Raw genomic sequence first — 26481 nt, 5'->3', positions numbered from 1 at the left:
AAAGCCACAACAGCAGCATCAGCACTTGCAGATCTACCAGCCATTGCAGGGACCACTCGGTGCCCACAAATGCTGTTGGTGCAGTGGGGGCTAAAGCTCACTGAAGAAGATGAAACTAAAGAGAGGAAACTCATGCAACCCAGCTGTCCCAAGAATAAACCAGTAGGGAAATGAGAAACCCAATGTTTGTCACAAACTTTACAATTCCCAGTAGATTTTCCTCAGCCATCTGCTTCACGTCAACCAACATTTGCCTGAGTTACAATGGACCCGTGCAAGTCATGCAGAAATAACATTTCTTTATACATCAGGTCTTTTTCAGTTCAAATGGCTGACATAAGAAATGGGTTATTAAAGGGGGAAAAAATCCCATAACATGACAACTGAATATCAGTAGCTCCTTGAATATCAGCCCCAGCACGCAGGGGGGCACAGGGACCAGATCTCACACGCCTTCTCCTGTGAAGGTGACAGTGAGAAAATACTTGGCTGAGAAAGGACTGCCAGGAAATATCAGTATCTCAATGCAGAGTGGGATTCTCAGGAGAAAACCTGCTTTTGCAGGCCCAGGACAACTTCAGGCTCCCCTAAACATTATGTACCCAGGTAGTGGCAGAGTGAGATGCAGCACTGTGAACTGAAGCCCCTGGTGACAATGATCCATGCATTTTTCATAGCACAGTATAAACATCGTATAAATAAAGTCAGCTCTCGCTGAGCACAGATATTCCCTCAGCTAAACCATCTAAACCTTGGACTAACTGATGCTCACTTCACCAAGACTGTCACTCTGCATGTTAATTCACAGCCACACATGTTTATTAGCACGTAGTGCCCTCTGCTGATTCACAGCACTGGTGCAGCACACACACTGTTTTCTCAGTTTAAAATCCCAGTAATGTCATTCATGCAAAGCTCAGGAATCATAAGACCCCAAGCTGTGACAAGGAAAATCAGAAACAGAACAGCATCACTTCAGGCTGTAACTCTGTACCTGTCTCAGATGCTGTTTTTCGTCTGCTGCCTTATGGAAAAGCGTAATTTTGGTTTGGTTTTTTTGGGGGTACTTTTTGGGTTTTTTTTGGGGGGATGTGTGTGTCTGTTTGTTGGTTTTTTGAGGTTTTTTTGTTTTTAATTCATAACATCTAACAAGACATTTTTGAGACTAAGCCTCATGTATAATTCTCAATTAAAAAATGGCAAGTAGCTGGACCAAAATTAGAGGGATTTTACAACCTACTTAGAAACTGTAACAGAGTTGAGCTTCAATAAATCTCCTGTCATTGCAAAACTGTTCAGGATCTCAAATGTTTGGCTGGTTACTACACTGACAGGTAAGAAGATCTATAGGTTAGAAAATATAATTGCAGCAGAAAAAAACCTTACAACTGATGGTGCAAAGCTAGAACATTAAGATATGCTAAAATGTCCTCCAAATATATTTCAATATTTAATTTGAGTTCATCAGCTGTGGATGCCAACACGTCTTGGGAATTTCATTAAGAAAACTAATTCCATTTTAAGTGCTGCAGAGCCAGACACAGTGGCTTGAAATATACATTTTGAAAAGGAAAGGAGCTAATTGGGACCAACTTGTTTCTGTTGTATTATGGAAATAAAGTCCATCTTCACTCTGCTGCACTGGTCATGCAATCTGTTAAATACTTGTCATACTTGAAAAAAAGCAGAATTAGAGAAACACCACCAAAGTGATATGGAAAGTGAAACTGAGGATCTTGAGGATCTGCTCTGAATTTAAAGTCCATATATAATTATATATATACATGATTATTTGTTCCAATCAGCTCTGAAAATAATTAACCAACTGGCCTTCCTACTAGAATCAGATTTTTTTGTTTTCAGACATTTATAAACACCTTTAGAAAAAACATTAAGGTATCTTATGAAGAACAGATATATAGGGACTTTATTTCTAAATACTCTTTGATACTGAGCTTGTATGTGAGCTTTCAACACGTGAATTAAACCAGTCAACAAAATGGATAAAAGGAGTAGAAAATATTCAGTATTTCTAGAATTAGTCTTAAGAAAAATTTTCCTTCCCTTCTAAAAAGCAGATAAATGGGGCATGAAAATGAAAACAAAAGAAAAGTGGGGATTCATTTGAAAGAAAGCCTTTAAAAGAGCATTTGCCCTCAGTATCACAGAGTAGACACACTGTCCCACAACCAGAACACTGGGTTTACGTAGAACGTGACTTTGGGGTCACTAGAAATATGAAAGCTTACATAAAATTTTACAGCCATGTGAAACCCAGCATGCTCAGCCAGTTGTTCCAGTATTAAGTATACATTTCCCTTATTCTGTTTTCCTGTAGACATTAATCAGCTTCTCAAGGGAAACAAATCAGTTCTACAATCAGATGGAATTGAAGCTTTTCTCCCAGCAGCCTCTATTAAATAATCTAGGTGGAAGCACGAGTCCTTTTCCTTGTCTCCTCACGAACAGACTTCCCATGGAGTCTGGGAAAGCTAAGACTCAGGAAGAATTTTTCCCCTCAAATTTAATTAGGAAATGCATACTTTATTCACAGTACATTTTTCTTCTTACTGCTTTCATCCTCTTGCTGCCATTAGGTCACAGCTTCCAGCCTTCCATTCAATCTTCTTGATCAATAAACACCCTTTGCAAGACCTTGCTTTACAGCCCCCCTTGACAGAGATCACTTTGCAGATTTGCTGTCCATAATTGCTTCTTTTAAGCTGCTTTAATACAAATATCTATATTTTAATTTAAAAAGTCCTAATTAGGAGATTTCTTTTTGCAAATACTGCTAGCTGGCTGATCTGGAGAAAAGGGAAGATGCCCCTCTATTTACAGGGCAGGTCCAGTGAGACCAAACAGGTCCAGCTTTTCCTATACTCCTGCCAAAAGCTGCTCTTTATTCTCCATCTGGAGGACATCCCTTCTGGGGGTCTGGAAGACGCTTTCACCAACTTAAGCCTGGTCAACCTCAGACTCACTTTTGAAGCTACAGGTGAGTGTGATAATGACACAGCATCTTGTGGCAGGAATGTCTGCATCCTCATCTCCAGTAAAGTGATAAAAGAACATAGATCTGAGTTCCAGTAATGACACGTGACACTATCAAGGCCCTGCAGCAATTTAATTGTCTTTGAATTTACTTGGCTTCCCTTTCAAGACACCAGATGCCCAGCTTCTTCAACATTCAGATGCCTTCTTCCCAGTTCCCCAAATTCTTGTTCACAAATTGTCACCAAAAAGGAGCGAAAACAAAAAACACAAGGCTATTTCACCTCATTTAAACTGATAGCTACTGAGTCTCACTGTCTTTCCATTCTCTCACTGCACTCTAATTGAGATATACAAAGAGCAAAGAAAGCACTTTTATCTAGTCATTCAAAAATGCATTTAAGCAGTTATGTTCTATATTACAGACTATGCCAGAAGATACTGCCCTTAGACTTGCAGACAAGGCAGGTGAGCAGCTTAAATAAATCATATTGCTTAGCTTCAGTGCATGTATCACAGATATCACAGAAGAAACACCATTAAATTCTGTAGCTTTAGACACAGCAGTCACTTATCCAGCTGCTAATTAAATCCCAATATAACGTGACCATCATATTTCTAATTCATGAACAAGACCACTGCAAAGTGCATTTTAATAAGCACAATACTGATGGAAATGAATGACACCCAAGAGGGCTGTAAAATTTTGTTCTGCAAGTCTACCATAGATCAGTTGGTAACCTGGCAAAATCAGTGCAAATTTGGGGTCCTGGTTAAAAGTATTTTGTGCACAGGATTAAATATTCACCTGCATGAGGTGCTGCAGGCAGGGTTCACATTATCACTCTCTCCAGAGCTGTCAATTATTTATCTTTGTGTGAAAGTGGTGCCAAACTTCAAGTGGGCATGTCATGCATTCACACACCTCCAGCCAGTGCTGCTGGCAGAGGGATGAGCATGAGGAAACTCCATCCTCTTACAGAAAACTCAACTGAGGTCATGATGTGGTGGCAGGTCGCTGTCAAGAACTCTTCCAGTGACTGGGGAGAGGATGCTTCCTGTTTCCCCCAGCATCGTAACCTGAAAGTCCCCCAGGATGCCACCATGGCAATGGGGCCTTTTTGGTGCTAAAGAAACAACTCAATTATAACCACATGAGGAATATTTCAGGTGCAATAGGCTGTGAAAATAGCCAGCTACTTCAGCCAGCTGTTGGCACTATCCACAGCATGCCCTGAGACAACACAGAGATTAGAAGGAACAAGTGTTTCTACCATTTTTCGTAATATGGAATTTGCAGGAAGCATCAATGGCATTATCCCATAAAAAGATCTGGCAGAAAATAGGATCAGAGGATGTTCAGTTGGCACCACAGCTGGACAAAGAGTGGATCATCCTCACAACACATGAAGGAATCATGTAAAAACATTCACTGGGCAAGCCATTCATACAAAGAAATGTTTCCTCACAGAGATTTAGGATAGCAGAGTAAACCAGTTCCACAGTTATCTTGGAGAATGAACCTGCATTACAACTGAAAACATGGTAAATTTGCGTTTTAAAATGCAGAAAGTTGGCACAGCTAATGAGACTCCACAGGAGTGAATTACAGCTTGAATTAACAAAGAAAATTTGTTAATTAAATCCCCACAATAATTGGCACGTTTTCATAGTTCAGTCTTTCCAGAGACTGTTACATGGTAAAAATTAGCATGACTATATGCTCTTAGCTTTGCTTTTTTAAAAGACAAAAGCTGTCATTTTGGTGAGGAAAATAAACACCACTAGTCAAAAGTTGCAAATTTGCATATCTAAGGTAGGACCCTGAATCCTCTCCTGGGCAGATATCTCATTTTAAGAAGCATTTTTACAGATTTTACATCTGCCTACCTGTCCACTGGGAGAACTGTTAGGAGATGATGACTTCTCAGGCAGTTCTGCTTTTGCTTCTTAAATCTGGATTTATGAACCTAATTTCAGTTAGGCTATTGAAAAATCAATGGTGTTCAGGCAGCAATTTGCCTACCAAATATTACTTACAGAGCTATACTAATTTTCTCACTAAGGCTGATGAACCAGTATTTACAAAAATGAAAAGAACATACTAATCTCTTTTCAAAGACCATGAAAAAGGCTGCTTAACAAGTGGAGGGAAAATAAAAAAATGTAGGGCAAGAAACAATTTTGAGTTTCTGTGAAGATATCACACGTAATATAAGCAAGACCAAAAATAATCTCACAATAGAACCTGGCATTAAAAAAGATTAAAGGAGAAAAGAACCATGCAACCCAATCAAGTTGGTAAAGCCTAATTAGCAGAGACCCACCCAGAGATCAACAAAATGAATTCTTTTAATTTTGCAGTACAAAGAAGCTGCATATATTACTTGTATTAAAAAGCCTCTAAAATGAATTTAATTAACTATGAAAGGCTTTATTTTGCCTTTGGGTATAAGTAAAAACAGCGACTGATTTTACAAGATGCACTCTGATGCCTGATTTTTGTGCAGCAAAAGAAGAATTAAAACCTTTAGGTTTCATTGCCTCTCTGGGCTCAAATAATTTTGTGGTCCAGAATTTAATTACATTTGACCACAGTCACAAAGCTTGGGTCAGCATGTGAATTCAAATTCACACAGGGGACACAGCCCTTTGTGTACTTTGAATCCACGACTTGGGAGCACTGCCCAGATTTCAAGGAGCACACGAGCACTGCTCATTTTCAGGAAAAGCATGGACAAGTCACATGGCTCAAAACCCTGCAAGGTTTGTTGAAGATACATGAAATGCTAAAGATTTAGCCAGTGCATATGTTTATTATATAGTGCTCTCATGCCAATTATTTAACTGTGAGTAATACTTCAACTATGTTAATGATTCCCCACAATTGTATAAACACAGGAGAAAAATGGAAATAAAGGACTTTAAATGAATGAAATCATGAAATGCAAAGGATGTGCTGTTGACTGTGGAATTATCTCTTCTCTTTACCTCTTGCCTGGGTACCAGGGAGTTCTGGCACACAGTTCTCTCCCTCCTCTCTTCAGGAGCTCCTACAGACAATTGAGCCTACAAACTGTTTCCATATAACCTTTAGGCTCTTAGCATGGTTTGGGAGTACTCAGCCAGCAGCTGGGATCTCTCTCCTTGGAGACTTTTAACAATTGACTGGGAACAACCTCGAGAAACAGTGATTTCTGCCAGTATTTTGGAATGCCACCATGCTAGGACAGTAGGTTGCCCTGAAAGGCTGGGCATCCTGACTGGCCATGTCAAGTGTTTCACCTCGTGGCATGACCTCCTATCACTGTTGGAGGGATTTGAAGGCTAAATACTGTGAACAAACAGAAAAATTGGCTTTGAAGACGATGTCAGAGGCACACAAAACAGAGCAGTGTGGAGGTATCATTAGTTCTACCACAGTAATTATAGACAGTCACTTTGAGAACACTCTTCTTTTTTACAACAATTGAGCGGAAAAAAATAATGGAAAACATGACAGGACATCTTTTCTCTATTGCTGCTTTAAAAACTGTCAATGTCTTTAACCTTTGATCAAACATCCACTAAAATATTTTGCTAGTCATTGCACAATGGCTTTTCCTAAGCATATAATGAAACCCAGAGTTAACTTCCTTGGGTCTGACAAGGAAAGTTTCCTTTCTGTGCAAGTGCAGCATTGGTCTATATCAGGAAAGGAGAAAGGATGCTCTTTTGGAGAATGACTACTGAGAATACGTGGGCTTTTTAACAGCTTTGCCATAGCTGTTCTATTTCAGACCATGTGGAGGCTCAGATCTGCCTCCACAAGACTGTCTGATTCCCAGAGCCTTTTGCAGTTACTATTTTGCTACTCTGCATGTTAAGCCTCCCCATCAGCACAACCAGACACAGCTTTCACGTTTCTTTCATCGGCATAATTACTGTCACTGGTTTAGGAAGCCCATCCTGAGAGACTTTCAGCCCCCCCTGGAGATACATCCAGGACTTTTCAAAGGGATTTTCAGATACCTTGGGCAGTGCATATCAGAGCTGACCTGCACAGAAGAGTCAGAGTTGCCGTGACTCTCAAAAAAACAAGGAAGTTTTTTGAGAGCTTTCATCTAACCTGAACCACAGCATAAGCTAACAGGATGCACCCACAGGGTACACACATAAATATGTGTGTGTGCCATAATTTGTACCAGTATAGCAACTTGTTGGTGATTTCATTATCAACACACTTATTTTTTAACCAACAAACTCAGATGCTGCATACTCAAACAGGTATTATCCATTGCAGCAGGAGTGGGAAACAAGGAGAAAGGACAGCACTGCAAGGTTCATGTTTACAGCAGCAGCTTGGGAGCATCTCTTACCTTGACATGGTGAATCAGGTGCTCAACTTCATTCACTTTGTACGTCTCTATTCCCAACTCTTTAGAGAGCCGCAGGAGACGATTCTGTGTCGGCCCCACGTAAGCCCCTCCAAGGTCCACATATTTAACTTGCTTATTCTGGTTTATCACACACAACACACACAAAAGGGAAGGGAAAAAAAAAAAAAACCAAAACCAAAAGAGATAAGCCCTTTGTAAATAGCACACAATTTAAAAGAGCAATCCAGAGGAATGAAATGAAATTAAATACTCCCAGAGCATTTTGGCCAAGATTCTTCTCCCCATGGAAAAGAAATTATTTGCTAGAGCTCTGGTGTGGTGATTACTGAGGTCAAAACCAGCATGTTGATTATAATTTGGAGTCCATAACCAGAATAGGTGACCCATTGTTACATTACAGCCTTAAAAAGAGGAAAGAGCCTGGCAGGCAGAGAGAGGAGAGAGTCAGAGACATCTGTGCAGCTCTTGCTCAGTCAGGCATCTCACCAGTGACCAGTTTAAAACACACTATCCTAGGAAGCAGCACAAGCAAGATTTTCTAATGGGCAGAGAGTGAGGGGGGGTGTCCCACATCAAGACAGAGCAGAAGAAAGGAGTGAAGGGAGTTGTTCTAGTTCCCAACCATCCCTGCTCTACACAACTCTGCATGGGCCATGCCACAGTTCAGCTCAAGACTCTTTATAGCATGGTTGGCCTCGTGGGTGTTTCTTCCATGGAGATTTCTGCAGTGTCTTTCCCCAGGAAATGAATTTGAAACTTAGCTCATTGTGTTTTCCTTCCCAGATGGATGACTCCAGAGTCCAAAGATCACAGAAATATTCTGTCCCCACCATCATGCCAATCTTTCCCTTCTCTTATTGGTAAAACATCAGGAAATTTCCCACCTGCTGGTACCCTAGAAATTTTCCCCCACATGGCACATACTGTAAGCATGAGTATGTGGTATATAAATGGCTCTGGGGATAATTACCCTTACGGTGAAAGTTCTTCCACCAACTCTGTCATTGGCTTCCAGCAACACCACATTCAAGCCTGACTCAGTCAGTAGCTTGGCTGCTGAGAGACCTAAAAGAGAAAAAAAAAAGCAATTAAAGAATACTTCTGTATATGCACTGCACAGCTCTTGTGACTTGATATGCAAATACTCTCATAGCTGTCCATCCAAATCCTGATTTTTTCATTCAAACACTATGCCAGAATGGTGAGGTGGTGGAATTAAAACCCTCAAAACCCAATAATCATTAAAAGGAACTGAAGACACATAATTAAACAGTTTGTTGTCCAATTTTACATGTGCTGAGCAAGTTTTGCACCACATGCTCAGGAATTCTGATGCATCAGCCAGCACTTGGTATGATGGTCACCCAGCCAGGCAGAGAACTTACAAACTTTACTGCTCATAAACAGAAAGCTGTCCTCCCCAACATTTAATTTTTTTATAACCCCAAAAACAACAAAAAAGGAAGAAGTATTATTAGGATTGTCCTAAATTTGTGAGGTTTTCCTGACACTTGTTCTATGTCTCTGCTTTCCAGTTCTGAATATTTTGAAGTACAGTAGCAAAGTTCCCACACAGTCAGGTCAGAGGTTTCATATCCAGAAGAACATGTGATCTGGCTAAGAGACAGAATGTGCAGCTGTGTGTGGCAACAAAAATTAAAAGTATGGGTAAGAAAACCCCAAAAATTGTTTTTTTCTCATCCATTTTTAAATACATTTTATTTCCATCTTGCAACTCTTGAAGCTGAGACACTCAAGTGGAGGAACAGTAAAAACAGAGGAGGCAATATCTCTTTTTAGTTGTGATGTCACAAATCCTCACAATTGCAGTGGAAAATATCAGAGTCAAGCCCTGCAGCAAGTGTGTCAAGCTGCTGTGGGAATGAAGAGAACTAGAAAGGGTGTACATGGAGGGGATCCAGCCCACAACCTCTCAACTTCCCGAGATCATCTCTGCCTTCTACTTCAGCACACAAGCTGAGATTTAAATAAAGCGAGGTGCTTACTTTGGCCACATGTGAATTTCTAGTAGGACAAGAGTTATATCCTAGCAGGTTTTATCATCCTTTTGAACCAACAGGATGTGTTGAATAAAGTTCAGCAAGAGGCCAGGCTGGAAGCCACACTCCTACATCATAATTTATCTACTCTTTCTGGCTCCCTGCCTTGTTACCATGAGAATGCAATCAGCTCCCTCTGTGTGTCCTAGTACATGCAGTTTTTGAGTTGTCATCCAAACAGATTGTTCCAAGCAGAAAGCAGCCGTGGAAGAAATGGCAAAAAAGAACTGACAGCAAAAACAGATGGCCCAAGCTAACATGGCAGAGCTGAATGAAATGAAAATGAAGAAAATATAGCAGTCCTGGGGAGAGGCTACAGAACATTCTGGTCACCAACTCGTGGACTGGGAGTAGGAGAACCCAGTCCTGTTCCTAGCCCTGAAGTGAAACTACTGCAGTGTGCTGTAGTTAAGCTCTTTCTTTCCCCATCTGAAAAAAAAAAAAATTAAAAAAAGGAAAAAAGTTACAATAGTGTAGACTTATCTATCTGAAGAATTTGACATTTTCTGAAGAACAGCTGCAGATGTTTCCACTAAAACATCATACCCTCTTGCTTTTTTTTTTTTTCCCTAGTTTCATGGGCTTATTTATCTTGGGTTTTCACATAAGTATTGGTGAGAAAACCAGTAATGAAACAGATAAAGGTCTTTCTGTACTTCCTACTGAGGAAATGATATTGCAAAAACATCTGGCTGGATCCGTGGCCTTGACTACACTCAAAAATATTTGAAGATACCAAGGAAGAACATAATACAGAAACAGCCATGATATGTAAACATGTACAACCCCTTCAAACAACTTGCAAGGAGAGATTGGCTCCTGGAGAAAAAATAAGCAACAAAACTCCTAAATAAATCTGTCTTATCTGTTAAAGGAAAAAGAAGCTATTTCTCAAAAAAAGACAAATATTTCATCAGTTGGGAGAGGATCAATATTAGTTATTAATAATTTACAGAAAGAATGCATTAACTGAAGGCTGTTGTCACTGAAGGTCTCTGCTGGCTTTTCATGCTAACAGGTATTGAGTAATCAATTATAGCATTCAGTTACCAACACTGATTAAAGGATATGAGATTTGACTTTCTTTATTAAAATCTAATGAATAAACATTTCAGTGCAGTTGGGAACGAAAGCAGTTTATTCCCAGGAGCTGAACCAACAGAGAAGTTTGTGAAAGGGTAACTCTAGATTCCACTGAACTGCAGCTGACTGGCAGCCCAGGCACCACCTCCTCGTTTCCTCCTGAGCCTTTCATCCACCTGATTGCACCTACCCACTAGTTATTCCCCAATGTTTATTTCCCCCACCCCCTGCCACATTCACACATGGACCTGGTAAAGATGAACAAGAGATTCCTCTTTCCTGAAGCAAAAACAAAAACCAGAAGAGTGCTGAGGGAAGGATCTGGCTCGTTATATCTCACTGGCCCATCCATGCCCATCCTCCAGCAGATCTAATCTCTGCAGGGGGAGGGATGGATCCCTGGGGCTTGGAAGATGCAGTCTGCAGGGTTCCCAAACTGAGCATCATCTGATCAGTTCAAGGGCTGGTGGCCCCCCCTTTCCTCTCAGCCACATCACAGCTCTGTTCTGGTCCCAAGTTTGCTGCAGAAATCATCACAAACACATAACAGGAAAAGGATGGAAGAAGCAAAGGCAGAGACTCAGGAGGGTCAGAGGGCACAGCAAAGGACCAAAGCAGGTCTCTTAGCACACACAGAACAGGAACACTCAAGGCTGCTGGTGACAGATACCACATTACAGTGCAAGTGTCAGGTGGGAATGTTGCTGGTTTTGGTACCTCACACATTGGGAATCCCAGGAGTGCCACATCACTCCATACCTGTTCCTGGAGCTGGACCCAAGGCCCCAAATGGAGTCATGGACTGCCACTATAGTAACAGTGAGGGGACTGGATGTTGTGGAGGGAGAGCTCTGAGCCAAAGTGGTACAAGGGCAGGGAAAGCACCAGGAAGAGCAACAAAAGCATATGAAAATGGAAATGAACACTAGAATGTGAATATTGAGGTTTGCATTTCACAAACTAACAACTGCTGCGGAAAACCCCACAAACCACAACCTTTTTTCTGGGTAAGAGTCAGAGTGGCCTCTCTGTGCCTCGATTGCTGCAAACAGAGACCCACAATACCTGTGAAGCAAAGCCTGGAAAAATCAGTCACACGTGATATAAGGTCTCCTCTTAAGACCTTTATGTTTAACCCTTCACATTACACATTCCAGCACTGCCTCTGGCTTACCTGCCACTTTAACACATCACTAACAAAAGGCAGATCTTTGACATTGCCCCCATTCCTCACAAGCAAGGCAGAGAGCTGCATTCAAATGCAAAAACCATCCAAAACTGTGACTGATGCTATTACTGCTCCTATGCACAGTGTTTTGTCACCCAGAGGCAGCTTTCCCTCCTCCCCAGGAGCATTTCAGTAGAATCAGATCTGAATTGCAATATGAGGGCTCAGGCACTTTTGCCACCATTTCACAGAAGACAGAAATTTGGGTGCAGTTTCCAGGGCAGGTCAGCTTTCTCCAAGGAGCCACAGAGAGCCATATATAAATATATAGAGAGAGATACAGCAGAAATCAGTTATGCAGCCTCACCTGCAGGTGTGCTCAAAGAACCAATAGGCAGATAATTAATGCAAACAACAAAGAAGCAAAGATGATTATTTGAAGCCCTAGACTGAAAATACCACCGTGTTTAGAGGATGCTTAACTGGGCAAGCATCCATCTGTTACCACGGCAACCCGGTACCCAAAGCAGCCACCCAGAGATGCTGGTGGGAGATTGCCTCCCCCAGAATCTTATAACACAGGTTCAAGTCACAAAAATCATTTCTTTCCCCATCGTGCAGCACTCTGCATTCACAGAGATTGGACTCAAATGTAATCATCACAGTAATTATTTCATCTTCAGTTCCAACTTCTTTCTTTCTTGTTTGATGTCTCTGTACCTACTAAACACCTTAAACGGCACCATTTCACTAAACAGCTTCATTACAACCTCACTTCCTAACATCAACAGTTTTCTTACCCTGAGAGAATGACTAGTTCAGATTTTTAATTCTTTTTTAAAACAGAAAAATTGTAAATATTTTTGCTAGGGCAAAATCCAAACTGCTATTTCATAGAATCATAGAATCATTAAGCTTAGAAATATTTCCAAGATCACAGAGTCCAACCTTTATTATACATGTTTGCTTATATATATATATGTGTGTGTGTATATTTGGATTCCATATACTTGCATTATATATAATATAAATATTGTATATATTATATTTATATTTGAATTGATAAATGTGAGAAGAATCTCATTTTTCATCTGACCCCCATGTGCCCTATAATGTAGCCCTATGATCAAACATTTTTGACTATCTAAAGAGTATTTTAAAGTATATTTTCTAAAAAAAATGAAATTTAATAACACCATTTGGTTCTGCCTGGAATCAGCAGTTTTACTGAAACACCCTTTAATCTTAGCATTTCAGAAAAAAAACACTAGAAAGGACATGACTGGAAATTGCACCACTGAAAAGCTGTAAATTTCTGAAAGCATTCCTGTTTTACTTTCTCTGTATTACTCACTACTTTATCATGTTCCTCCATAATTAATATCTCCTTTCTAGGAAAAAAATTGCTTCTTTCATATAATTATAAAAATCATCTACGAATTCTAAATTTTAATTCAAGGAGGGAGCAAAGAAAGTTCTAAGCTACAGGCATTCAATTAACAGCTTCTAAAATGGCTGGCACAAAAAACAAATTGTTCACCTTATAACCATAAAAATTCCTCCCTTTGACTAAAATTGTACACTGAGCAGGAAGAAATGCTGTCATTGTACTTGCGCTGTATTAACTTGCAGGTCTTAATGCAGAACTTCCTCCAATTCATGGAATTTGCCAACATCTTCCTCCCTGTATTTATTTTGACACAAAAGATATGTTTGCAAAGGATGTTTTTTTTTCCTGGCTGTCAACCTGTTCAGCCACATCCAAATGAGTCTGCAGAGATGTCAGGTAGCAGATACTGCTTTGCACAGAGCCAGTGGGCAGAGCAGCCCTGGTGCAGTCCAGAGCAGTGAACAATCACTGCACCAGGATCAGCATCAGGATGTGCCCAAAAATGCACCTTGGAAATGGGATAACAGCCTGCAGAACGAGCACAGTCCTCTGCCCTGGGGTTAATGGAGTAACTGTGGGATGCAGAAATGCTTCACAAGACTGACAGTAAAAAAAGGAAACATATTGCAATTGATTATATAGAGACAAGTAAGACTTCAGTTCAGGGTCTAAGGCGGATGAACTCAAGTATTTTTAACACAATTATTCAATTACTCAACAGATGGATGTCCATGGATATTTAACACATTGAAGCTGTTATTTTAGTAATCTTTGTATTCCTCTTCTTGATCTTGAATATGTCTCATTTTGACCAGAGATGTCATGAATTTAACTTATTTTCTTAAGTGATGAGTCTCAAAAAAAAAAAAAAAACCACAAAAAAACCCACTAAAAATAAACCCAAACCCAAATAAATAAATTTAAAAATCCCCACCTGAAGTATCTAAAATGTTAAGAAAAAAACAGGAAATCTGTCAAAACCTATAAAAAGTTATAGAAGCTGCTGTTGATGTAGGATCACATGGAAAATCAACTTTCCTCGCTATTAGATGTCTTTGTACAGTATCCCTGACCTATCACCTTTGATGCTCAGGAATACTTGCAAAATCCATACAGCAAATAAAAGAATTTGGCCAAAACTGCTGCACTGTACCCAAAGAAACAAAATCCATCTGTTAATGCTGCAGAAGGACATTTGGGGAGAACAGCACCATTCGTGGTCAACACAGTTGCAGTGAATGAGGTCAATAAGAAGAAACTGAGAGGAACATACCCCAGGCAGGTGAGGTAAATTGTGGGAGAAAGAAAAAAATAAAACCACTCCCTTGATCAGGAATTAAGTTTCTAGCATGTAAAAATCAGACCAGTTAGTGGAAGAATCCAGTTTGCTGTTGTTTAAATCGAATTACTCAAATATTCAAACAAAACCCCTCCTTGTTTATACTCAGGGCTCCCTGACCTCCTTCTAAGAAATGTCCCCACAACATCCTGTAGTGCCACCAGCATGAGTTACAGTTTCCATGTCACTGTGACCCTGGAGGGACGGAGGGCAGGAGCAGGGAAAAGACCTCACCCACAGCCAAGCAGCCATTTTGCACCAGTGGGATTTCTCCTTCGTGCTCCACAGCTTCTTTATTGCATTGCTGTGCTAGAAACTGCAATTTAATAGCCTTGGTCTTGTCTGTGCTCTAATGAACACAATCCGATTACTGCTCCACCGCTGAGAGATTGAACCTGGCTCTGTCACTCATCATCAGCCAGCTAAAATGTTTTAATTGAAATAATGGCTTGAGACAGTAATGCCTGCAAGGCATTATAGATATGGATTGTAAATTAAACAAAAACCAAGACAACAACAGCAACAAAAAAGCAAAACCCAGGGTCTGGGTGAGTTAAGGTGGTACAGGATTGTTTTGTAAGGCTCCTCACATTATGGAAAGGTTGAGGAATTTTGCACGTGTGAAGAATATTGTGCCTTCAGTAAGAAAGTAACCTTTTAAGTTCTCTAATTTGGGCCGTCTTAACAATAGTAATTTAGATATCTGACTCAATCTTACCAAAGAAAATTCAAAAAGTATAGTTCAGAACCTAAAAACCATGGTAGAGCTGGGCCAATGTAAGTTGTTACTCTCAGTCACGCCTTACCTTCATGTCTAAACACTACAGTGAAAACAAGCAAAGCAACTCTTTTTTGACCCAAGTATTTTGGCCATGGGGGGAGATAACTCTGTTTTCCTAAATTGTATCACCATGCTGCAATTAATGCCATTAAAATTAGTATCAGTCACCTAGAACATTACAGAGTTTAGGAAAACAACAAAATTACAGTTTCAGAAACCCCAAGGAGCGAAAAGAGACATTATCAACCTATCTGCTTAAAATGTACATTTACTTAAAATATTTCTACAAAGGACCTAACATTTCTACCTAAGATACAGCACTCTACGAGCAAATATAATTTATTTCTGTTGGCATTTCATTGTCTAGCCAAGGCAATGAGTTTTTCTGTCTGAGCTCTAATTCTGTAATTTTGTCACCGAGGTCAGTATGAGCGTTCTCATAAATTAATGGGATTTCATGGGAGAATAAACTCTAGTCCTAGCTTTCTGTGATCTCCCTGCAAGAGCTCCTGGATGATCCATCCATGGTGCAGGGAGCAGCATTTATTAAGTTCTTAAAACCAGAATTACAAACATTCAGCCTACGCTTGCCCCAAGCATTGCAGCTGGTTAAGTGATACAGAGCCTGAGCAGATATCAGTGAGATGACCAAAGTTGTGGGGTGTTAAGCTCAAGCCCTTCAAGCATGGGTTGAAGACAATTTGTGGCATTTGGGTGGAAACTCAACACCTTTGGTACAGTGGTACTCAGGCTTAAGCACTGAAGGCACAGCTCTTCTGCCCAAGGCTTCCCTCTTCACTTTTACATCTGAAGTTCCCCTTGAAACCTCATATTAACAAAACTGGCCACTCCAGATTTTCAAAGGTTGAGTATTTCTAGTATCAATCATTTACTGTGCTCTCTTCATTTAATGGACTTGTCATGAGCAGCCATGGCCAGCTCACACTTTAAAATGTCAGAAGTCTTCTTCTAGGCTTCAGTCAGGTAAAGAAACCAAAGCCAAACACATTCTGCATGTCCTTTGTTATGGCTCCAGGATATACTGAAAAAGTTAATATTAATAATAATATAATTATAATTTATATTCTGATATTATCACACACCCACAGTCCCAGGGCCTCCTTTAGCTTAGGTCATGCCTTTCTGCTGGTTTACAATCTGGGCTGCCTCAAAACACAACACACACAATAGAGGGGGAAAAAGGGGACAGAGAGAACTGAAAGTGCTACAGCAAACAGATCATAGCACTGGATCAAATAAAGCTGAGCACAGTGAACTGGCTGAGGGTCTACACAGGCAGTTTCCTAAAGGCATCCTTTTAGGCATTACTATTATGAAGAGATCTACAAAGAAATAAAATGCCAGCCAGATTTACTCTGAAGAAGAGTTTTGCTTTCCATACACAGCAATGTGGGAAAAAAAAAGGCTAAGCTGCATCTGGAAAATTTTGCAAAATTATGTAACAGTTGCCTCAGAAGAGAAATGGTCATCTGTTTTGCTAAGTCTTGCTTCTTCTCAAGCAACAAATTCATTTTTTTTTAGTCCTCTGAGAAAAGTAAATGCTCAAAAAACACAATCAACTGGTAGAAAGGAACTTAAACAGAATAACATTCTCATATCTTGACATTAAAGATTGACATGTAATTTCCCAGGTTTCTAAGTATCTAATGACTCACAGGTGTTCACCTAGGCCAGGCTGGGCAACAGCAAAGCTCAGCAGACTCATCATGTCCTCATTCCATGGCTACCCATTTTGTTTCACATTTTAATTGATCTTCAGTTAATGATTTCCACACAAATAGCACATAATAATTACAGATTTATATTGAGCACCTCTCAGTGTCACTTCCAAACAGCCACCCCCAGAGGCTCTTTGGAAACTTCTATCATCATCAAAGCCCACAAATACAAGTAGGTGTGCACACACACACAGAGGCTAAATTGTAAAGCCTACAAGGATTTGTGAACATTTTATTTATTTGAACAACCAAAAAATTAAACTGAACCCTGCTGAAAGCCCAAACCATTCCCCAGATGAGATACCAAAGGCTGAGAATGTACATGTCATCTAGAGAAGCCCAAAAGAGAGCCACTAAATAAGATGACTTGTGACTTCCATCCATCCATCTCTAAGTGCAGGCAGGAGGAAGTTTGAGCCAAACAGTTCATAAAAACATCACTGCTATGAAAGAAAAAATGCTACCACTAGAATTGTACTATTCTGATAGAATGTGTAGGGGCAAAAATGGTGAAGGAAGCATAGAAGAAAAGAGAAATATCTAAAGTGGGGGGAAAAAAGCATTTACACCCTTTCCTCATTTGCGCTCCTTATTTATCATAACTCAATGATTCAGCCTCTGGCCAAGCTACCTCATAAAAAATTAATTCATATTGGAACAAAAGAGGTGTCTTGCTCCAATATTTAATACATTCAAACACAGGTTTATCACTCAAGCAAAAATGAGCCCAGTTTATACTCAAGCTTATCCTAGTAATCCAGGTAATCATGGTGCACAGCATGAACCTGCTGTTTGATCAGCTGTTGCTGTGTGCAGTCAACTGAACAGACTCAATTCAATGTTTTATATATGAATTCTACCATCAAGATAAAGAGCAGCTGCCTGGGAGGCAGGAGGCTACAGGGGCATCTTTCCTTCCACCCTCCTCACTTCCAGCTGGGTGAAACTGAAAAGCATGAAGAAGTTGAATAGTACAAAGTAATATCTGTAAGATGAGCTGCTTTAAAATGAATCAAAACTTCAGGGAACTTTGCAAACACCTGGAAAATGAAGTGCCAAGAGAAGCCAGGACACCACCATAACTTAATCTTTCCAAGATGCCCAAGCCTCTAATGAGCCACAGCAGACTCTTCAGTGGTAAAAATTAATGCATCTGTGATTTATTTTGTCAGATGTCCCAGCTAATGGAAGTAACCTACAAGGTTTCAGACTTTCTAGACTAGACCACCTATTCTTCTAGGGATGGTTTTCACTTTGCTTTCCCCCATCCTTTCCCTTACACAATCACACACAGACCCCCTACAAAATCCTGATGCTCACTGTTTCCCTGGGCAGCTCCTTGCCCTCCATCCGCTGCTCCTGCTGCTCCTGATGCTGTTAAGAGCCCACAAAACTCACACATTTGAGTCCTGTGGGGGTGTGGATGGCACACAGACAGAAGCCTGCTCTTCCCATAAATAATATTATCACTGTTTCTTGACTAGGTCAATGCAATTCCTCTCTGGCTTGACAGGCACTTTTCAGCACCTCTTTTATTACTAACTTATCCAGAACCCAGGGTCTCCCCAAATGAGACCCTGACGACCATTCTTCTTTCTCTTCCTTTCCAGCCCCAAACCAAATAATGGTGTGCAGAGAAAATACAGTTTTCCAAGTGACTTCATACTGATTTTTCTTTTAAGAAAGCTGTTTGAACAGAAAGCTGACAAGACAGAGAAAGATGTGCAAAATACAAGACTATGGGTGGGTTATTTAGAAGAATGCTTGTCACTCATGGTTTAAATACCAATGGCCTGTAGTGCAGCCTCACTGATCACTAAAACCAGCCAAAAAATGTTAAACAAGAATAATGCAGCATTACAAAATTATAAACCTTAGACATGAATCAGTCTACAAGGGAAAAAAAAACTAGTGGATTAGATGGATGATCACATTTTAACCATCCTTAAAGGCAGTAACAATAATAGTATCTGACATAAGTTTACAAAGATGAAATAGGTTATCAGCCCAGAAGGAAAATCACGTTAAGTTCAAAAATGGCTATATAAAAATTAAATTATGGAAACTTTAATGAGATTCATGGAATTTCCCCAAGAAACCAAAGCCTGGCTGAAACCCTGGAGTCCTCACCACAAAAATGACAAGGACCTATTGCAGCAAGTCCAGAGGAGGCTCACAAAGATGATCCAAGGGATGGAACACTTTTTCCTACGAGGAAAGGCTGAGAGAACTTGGGCTGCTCAGCTTGGAGAAGAGAGGGCTCAGGGAAGACCACATAATAGCTGCCAGTGCCTAAAGAGGTTTATCAGAAAGATGAGAATGACATTCTTAGTAGGGCCTGTCACAATAAGACAAGGGATAATGATTTTTAGACTAAAAGAGGGTAGATTCAGATTAGATGTAAAGAAAATAATTTCTTACAATGAGGATGGTGAAGAGCTGGAACAGGTTGGACAGGAGAGGTGGTGGAAACACTCAAGGGCAGGTTGGACAGAGCTCTGAGCAACCTGATCTAGCTGAAGATGTCCCTGCTCATTGCAGGGCAGTTGGAATAGATGACCTTTAGAGGTCCCTTCCAGCCCAAACTGTCCTATGACTACAGTTCCTCAGGAATGATGACTGATTTTAGAATCGTCTCTGAGTGGTTTGTAAGTACATCAAGACACACTGTCAGCAAAAGAAGGTCTTCAATAATCTAGGACCCTGCTCAGTAAACTCTTATAAGCATGACAAACTTCACTGATGTATCAGTGCACTCTGAAATAACTGCTACAGAACAGAGACAGAACACAAAGGCAAACAACTCCTCTTTTGGGAAAGGGCAGGGAGACGACACTGCTTTTTATCATGAAATAACATAACTATTTCATTACAGTTGTCAGTTGTGCTATGGAGAAGGAAACTGTGGCAGTGGGAAATGTGCCAAAATCCCCCAGATTGTTTACATACAGAATAATAACTTCTGAAGAAGAAAAGCCTTCTGAATTGATTAAATTAAGTGTAAGGCCTAATTCTTTGTCATTAGCTGCTGTGTAAGCTAAGTGAATATAGAGCAAACTCTCTGCTGGTTTATAATAATACAAGCAGCATTGGAAGTTTACCTCTGGGACTATCAGGGCTGTGAAAGCCCACACTGCTCAGGCTGCAAACACGAATACACAGCTTTTTGGCACATCTCTCCAGCTTTGGATAAGACTGCAAACACACACCAGCAACAGTACCTCCAGTAGTCAACAGCATCTTGTCAACACACTCCTGAGATAATCTTAGACAGCCTGAACACCCCAGGATGGAGGCAGAGCAGAGGGCTGCTCATCACAGCCACTGGGACCACAGGCACCAGGGTTTGACCCAGACCTGTGTCACTGTGGTGTCTGACATGGTGTTGCTTGCTGGAGACTGATACTGTACACTCCTTACAGCAGGGGAAGCACAATGAATTGCATTTCTCTAAAATAACTCCTGAACTTGATGCTGTCAGGGAGTAAAACGAGCAAATCATGATTCATAAGTACATAGAATGCGATCTTTTGGCAACCTCTTGGTGCTACAAGAAAATGAAAGAAAGAGAAGTAGGCAAGGAGAAAACAGCCAGAGGATGGACATAGAGCATGCAGGTGCACATCTCTGGTCAAGATGACCAAGTAAATACATTTTAACTATGTCTTCATGGAAGGAAGAAGAGCACAAAATTGAAATACTTACTCTTTCCATGTCACTATCTTTCATCAGGGAAACTAAGTTTCCCAAGACAACCAGCTAGAAATGTTTATGTGAAAAAATGGTGCAGAGCATCAAACACTTGATCTGAACCAACTCCCTAGTGCAGACAAACACCCATCACCACCTCTAGTGTGATTATGCTCTAGTCAAGTGCTAGACCAAGCTCTGAAAAATCTCATCTACTAAAAGCACCACTGCAGGTGGTTGTCCAAGAAAACAATGCACAGAACTTGCTTACAAAGAGCTTTCAGTCTCTCCTGAAAATCTTGTTCGTCCAAAAAAAAAAAAAAAAAAGCTATTTAGCAGCACAGATAAGAAAATCCTATGGACTCTCCAGCTTGTAACTTTAACACCCAATGCTGCACATGAACTTTGGTTCCCTAACAGTCATTTCCCTTAATAGCTTAACATATTTCCCATAATAGATACAACAGCAATTCCTTTCCCAAAGTTTTGCCATCCTAACTTACCTTTTTCCCCCTTCCATAGTAATTTTCACATTTTGCTGAACAGACTGAATGAACTTTCCCTTTCATAATGGTTAAATAAGCTAATGAAAAACCTTTCCTTAATGATGCGCCACCCTGAGCCTTGTGAGATGAGATGGGTCCTGCAGGTAGGCTGGAAAGCTTCTTATCAAATCAACTCTCAGACCAATTAGGAGGTCTCAGACAGTGAATTACAAGAGCTGTCCCTGCTGCCTAGGCTACCAAGCCATTTCACAACATTATGCAGCTGCTTTCTGTTCTGTTTACTGTGCATTGCCAAGTTTTTTTTTTATGTGAAATGTCTAGAAGTCAAATGCAGATTCCATCTAACTGGCTCATACTACTTTAGCCATGAGAGAGGTTGAGTACAAAAGGAATAAATTCCTGCTGTCAGATACAGAGACAGGTGACTGAAAATGTGAACCAAGAGCTTCCTCATGCCAACTGACAGGAAAATGTCCTGGATTCCCTTTGCCAGAGTGCATCCCAGAGAGGGTGACATTCCCTGGAGAGGGTCAGAGTCCTCCCACTGACCAAACCAATCTGGTTCTTCATGAACAGCTGTTTCATCCATGCCCCCATTTTGGTTTTGTGGGGTTTCTTTCTTTTCCAAATGGACATCTAGCATAGGACTCCCAGACTAGTAATGCTCTCCAAAAACCTTGTTTGTTTGGTAAACCATCTTTTCAGTGGAGGAGTATTAGGACATTGTAATTTACTACCAGAGGGCAAAAAGAAACAAGTATCTACTGAAAATTATGTACTTCATCTATAGTTTTCTTACAATGTGTCCCAGGTTTGTTTTAAAAAATAATTTTGCCCTCTGCATCAGTCTATTTTTAAACAGATAGAATACAATCAGATAACAGCCCTCAAAACACCTGGTCTGCTTTGGGATGTTTTGGTTTCGTTTTTATTTTTAAAGTAACTTGACAGTGGTTCACAGATGCAGTGATAGCTACTGTAATTATACAGCACATTAAATTGTCACACAAATTAAAAGTGATGTTTAAGAAGAGTAGAGAGCACAGTGGCATCAATATAATGCAAGAATAGGCATGGAAATTTTTTAAAATCCAATATAACAATAGAGTTACTTTATCTTACAGTATGTTTTGGTTCTAAGCTTACAGGAACATGGCAGGTTGCTTGTGAACAGCAAAACACCAAGCATACTTCAAATAACACTATAATTAAGAAAAGACTTCACATTTGAGGAAAGAAAAAATTCAATTAACCTCACTTTGATTGTAAAATCTGTGCACCAGGATTTAAGAGAAGCATTTTCTTAAATATGACTGGCGTAAGATTAGGATTAAATCTGATAATTTACTTGAAGACCAAACAAGGAAAGTAGTTCCCAAAGCAAAAGCAGGGACAAGAAGACACTTTTGAAAACAAAAGGAGAATGTCTGTAACCAAAATCTCTGAACAGATTTCAAGATTTTATTTGAAGTCATTGGTGTCTCAATCAAGATAAACAAGTTTGATGATGCAACTTTATAGTTTTCTCATAGTTGTTTTGACCCTCATGCTAGAGGAGCCCTTCAAAGTAAAAGACAGGACTCCAAGCAAAGAGAAGAATCTGCCACGATGCACATTTCAGCTCTAACAGGGTCTGTCATGCTTCTGATCTAAATATTCTTTAGTACCAGGCATACTGCATGCAATGTGTGGCTAAGCATTTTCATATATGCTTTTTGACTCTGGGAAATTTTCTTTTAAAGGATTTCTTTTTAATCTGCACCATTTGCAAAAATTTCAAAAACTTTTGCTGAAGTTTTACCCATAAAATAGAATCTACCCTTAGTAAATCCTCCTAGTCCTCAAAAGTCTTAATTATCATCAGTACTGAGATCACACGGCATCTCTGGAAAAGCCACAGACCATTACTTTGACTTGAAAGAAATGAAGACTAATTTTGAGTAGATTTTCATTACATAAAACTTAAATTGGCCAGTTCCTTAGTTTTATTCTTCCCTTTCCTCAAGCCTGCAGTAAAGGACACTAAAAATGATTCAGCAAAGGAAGTGGCATCTTCAGATAAATAAACAGAGACTGCCAGGGTTGTGAAGGCCCCTGCACTATTATTTCGTGATCAGGTTTTCAGTCTTTACGTTTTAAACCCTACTAATGACATCTGGATAAAAAGACAGGCAGAGCTGCTGCCAAAGAGGGTCTGAGCCTGCAAATGCACAGCTTGTTTTACCTGCAGAAACAAAGAGAAAGGAAATGGCCAAGTGGCAGCTCCGTGACACTTGTTTGTGTGCATCCTCCTGCTGGCACAGCAAGCCTTTGTTTGCTCTGCAATTGTTTGCTCTGCAATTCCCTGCTTTGCTGGGGGCTGGAGCAGGTGGCTCGAGCCACCTACGTGACAAAAACCTTCTTCTGTTTTCACGGGCAGCAGCCACGGAGCCTCGGTCAGAAGAGATCCGGAGACTTTCTGAAGGAACACAGGAATTGTGGAGCAGCAACAACCCCTGTCTCCAAGGGGTGCCTCAATCTAAAAATCACACACTTCACTCCCTGGTGGACAGGAGAAGAGATCTCTGCAGCAGCTGTGCATGTTAGGAGGGGTTTTAGATGAGTGTAAGGAGATCCAAAACCACAGGTCCATCCCCTGGCTGCAAGTTCAATGGTTTACAGACAAGTGTGGATCGGAGGTGAGCAGGAGCTGTACACAACAGCTAAAGGAAAGGGACTGAAGAGGGGTACTCAGTCAATAGCACTTTTTGTACCTGTGTAATTTTCCAGCCTTTGTGGGGAGACAGTAGAAAAGTTGCTACAGCAACAGGAGCATTTTGGTGGATATTTAGTGTAAAGAGAAGTAAATAGAAAACTGGTTCCCCCTGCCACTGGCTGCTGTCTACAGGTGGCAAAGAACAAAGCACATGATTGACCAGAGCTTAGCACTGCTCCTCTGCTCTGATGCTCTTCCAGAAAAACCTAAGTGGGCTGTGCAGGCCTGCCACGAAAATATTCCCATGGCAACCATGGATAACAAGGGTAGTTTAAAAGATGTTACACTGAGTCGCACTCCAACTCATTCAACAGAGGGAATGTAGCACTACTGCTGTAGAAAACCAGCCACTGGAAATGTTTTTGTTTACAAGGCATGAACAGACATTTACCACGGGCTAATTACCTTAATTGAGGTTCACTGTGACACACGGTGTAAGTTAAAAATTAGCCGTAGCACAGCGTTCAGAATTCACTGTGCTTTATAAAAAGCAATGGTTAATTTTTGCTTTTTGTATAAACATACTTGAAACATTCAAACATTATTCAGCAGTTTGTTATCAGAGAATCATCCTTAGGAAAAAATGCCCATGATTTTGTCTCTGCATTTCGTATATCATTCAAATTGCGTGCTACACACCTTAACATGATGGTTAAACAGACATCTACAATTATATATAAGTAAGCAGTGGAAATTAAAAGGCATGTGAAAAATGGATGGACAAACTCACATTTTGTAACAAATCTCAAGTAATTGTTTGTGGTTTGGCAGGAGATACTGCTGGATCTGTGGATGTGTGCACACTCCTCATGCTCTGAGGAGATCACCAGCGGGACAGGAGCTATCACTCCATACCTCCCTGTGCTAAGGGGCCAAAAAGCAATTATTGATAGGCCAAAGGCATGGGAAAGAAAAAATCTACTGCCCATGCACAATTTGTTTGGCACATATATCTCGGAACAAAATGCACAGGGCAGAGATTCACTGTGGGCAGGCACAGAGGTTTTCTAGCCCAGACTGGGTTAAAACCAGCTGATTGTCACTCAAGTGCAAGAAGGCTCCGGGGCCCCAGTGCTGTCTGTCCATTCTGCCAGGCTGCTCATGCTCTCAAACCCATACCTGTGCTGAAAGGGCACCTGGAAACTTCCTATCCACCCAGCTGATTTCAGGCATTTTTCCTTTATGCCTCTACCTGCACTGAACAAAAGGCAGCCAAGGATTCAAATTAATCACATGTGACCGAGGGCCTCTACCTCACACCCCTGGACTGGGTGCAGAGGATGCTGAGTGCTTCTAGCCTCGCTTGTCCAAAAGATCCAGGAGTACTGGAAGAATTGCACATGTTCCAGGGATGCCAGGACTGGACAGTGGAAGAACCAGAAAAATAAAACGTAAATCCATAAAATAAAATTGAATTTAAAAAAAAAATTAAATAAAATGAACAGTAGTAGTAAAAATGAACGGTAATGAATATAAACGATAATAAAAAATAAATTATTATAAAAATACAATAAAATAAATAAGAATGGAAATAAATAATGATGGAAAGAAATAATAATTATTATTATTTTATTAATTAATAATTAATAATAATTAATGATAAAATTAATAATAAATATTAATAATAATACCAAAGACGAAGTAAATTATAAAACAAAAATAAGATAAAAACAACTAAAATAACACTACAATTAACATGATTAATAGTTTATGATAATAAAGCACTGCCTGCACCATACGGCACTCCTCTCGACCCGTGGGGCCGTGCTCAGCCGGCTTTACCGAGCCGGAGGGGATGCGCTCGGGCCGGGCGGGGGTCGCGCATCCCCCGCCGCGCTGCCGCTGCCCCGTCCCCGCCGCCCCCGCACCCACCTGAGATGCCGCCCCCGACCACGACCACGTCGCATCTCTCGGCCATGGCGCTGCGGGCGCTGCTGCTCCCGCGGCGGCTCCGGCCGGGCTGTGCCGGTCCCGCCCCGCGCTGGCGCCGCCCCCGCTGCGGGGCCCGGCCGGGCCGGGCGGAGCGGAGCTGCCGCTGCCGCGGCCGCGGGGCGCCGAGCCGCCGCTGGCACGGCCGGGCTGGGCGTCTCTCCTGCCTCCCGCACGGGTCGCGGAGGCGGTCTGGCCGTGGTGGAGCAGCGCGGCTCCCAAGGCGCGGCGGTCCGGGCTCTCTGCTTGGTTCTGTTGGAATCCACTTGTGCAGCCGCCCTGGGGCTGCCAGAGGGGACCTGCGGCTGCCGAGGCGGGGACTCTGACATGTGTCAGTGCGCCTGCAGACCGGCCTCCGAGCACAGAGCTGAGTGTGACCCCCGAGGGGCTCACCCACAGCGCAAAGACCGGCTCGTCGAGAAGCGACAGTGTCATCAAATCCGCCGGGATGCTCTAGGCTGGTCCCCTACACACCCAGCAGGGCTTTGCGCTGCTCAGGTGTCTGTTTTACTGTGAGGGTGGCACCGGTGGCACTTTGGGGATGGTCAAAGCACGGAAATATGTTTAGCCTGGTGTCTCTGTAGGGATCCCATCCAGCAGTCGTGCCAGCCATACCCGACCTCCCACACCCGGCAGAGTCAAGGCAGAGGGTTCCCAGCTCCAGGACA

At 41.2% G+C, this 26481-nt stretch overlaps 1 protein-coding gene across 2 annotated transcripts in view; it reads right to left on the bottom strand.

Moving 5' to 3' along the window:
• The window catches only part of MAOB (monoamine oxidase B), a 46151-nt gene extending 20254 nt beyond the window's left edge, over positions 1 to 25897 (bottom strand). The window contains exons 1-3 of one of the 2 annotated variants that reach the window (XM_068179707.1): positions 25757 to 25897; positions 8344 to 8438; positions 7353 to 7490 (exon numbers count right to left, since the gene is read on the bottom strand). In XM_068179707.1, the coding sequence (XP_068035808.1) occupies positions 7353 to 7490; positions 8344 to 8438; positions 25757 to 25802 (279 nt within the window). In that variant the 5' untranslated portion in view covers positions 25803 to 25897. Of the gene's footprint in view, positions 1 to 7352; positions 7491 to 8343; positions 8439 to 9088; positions 9117 to 25756 lie in introns of those variants that run through there. The other variant, XM_068179708.1, reaches the window with a different exon arrangement.
• Positions 25898 to 26481: the final 584 nt, after the last annotated feature.

The sequence above is a fragment of the Anomalospiza imberbis genome, chromosome 2 (genome assembly GCF_031753505.1).
Source record: "Anomalospiza imberbis isolate Cuckoo-Finch-1a 21T00152 chromosome 2, ASM3175350v1, whole genome shotgun sequence".
In the NCBI taxonomy this organism is placed as follows: domain Eukaryota; kingdom Metazoa; phylum Chordata; class Aves; order Passeriformes; family Viduidae; genus Anomalospiza; species Anomalospiza imberbis.
The sequence above is the reverse complement of the archived record's forward strand: the minus strand, read 5'-3'. Positions and strand labels throughout refer to the sequence as shown.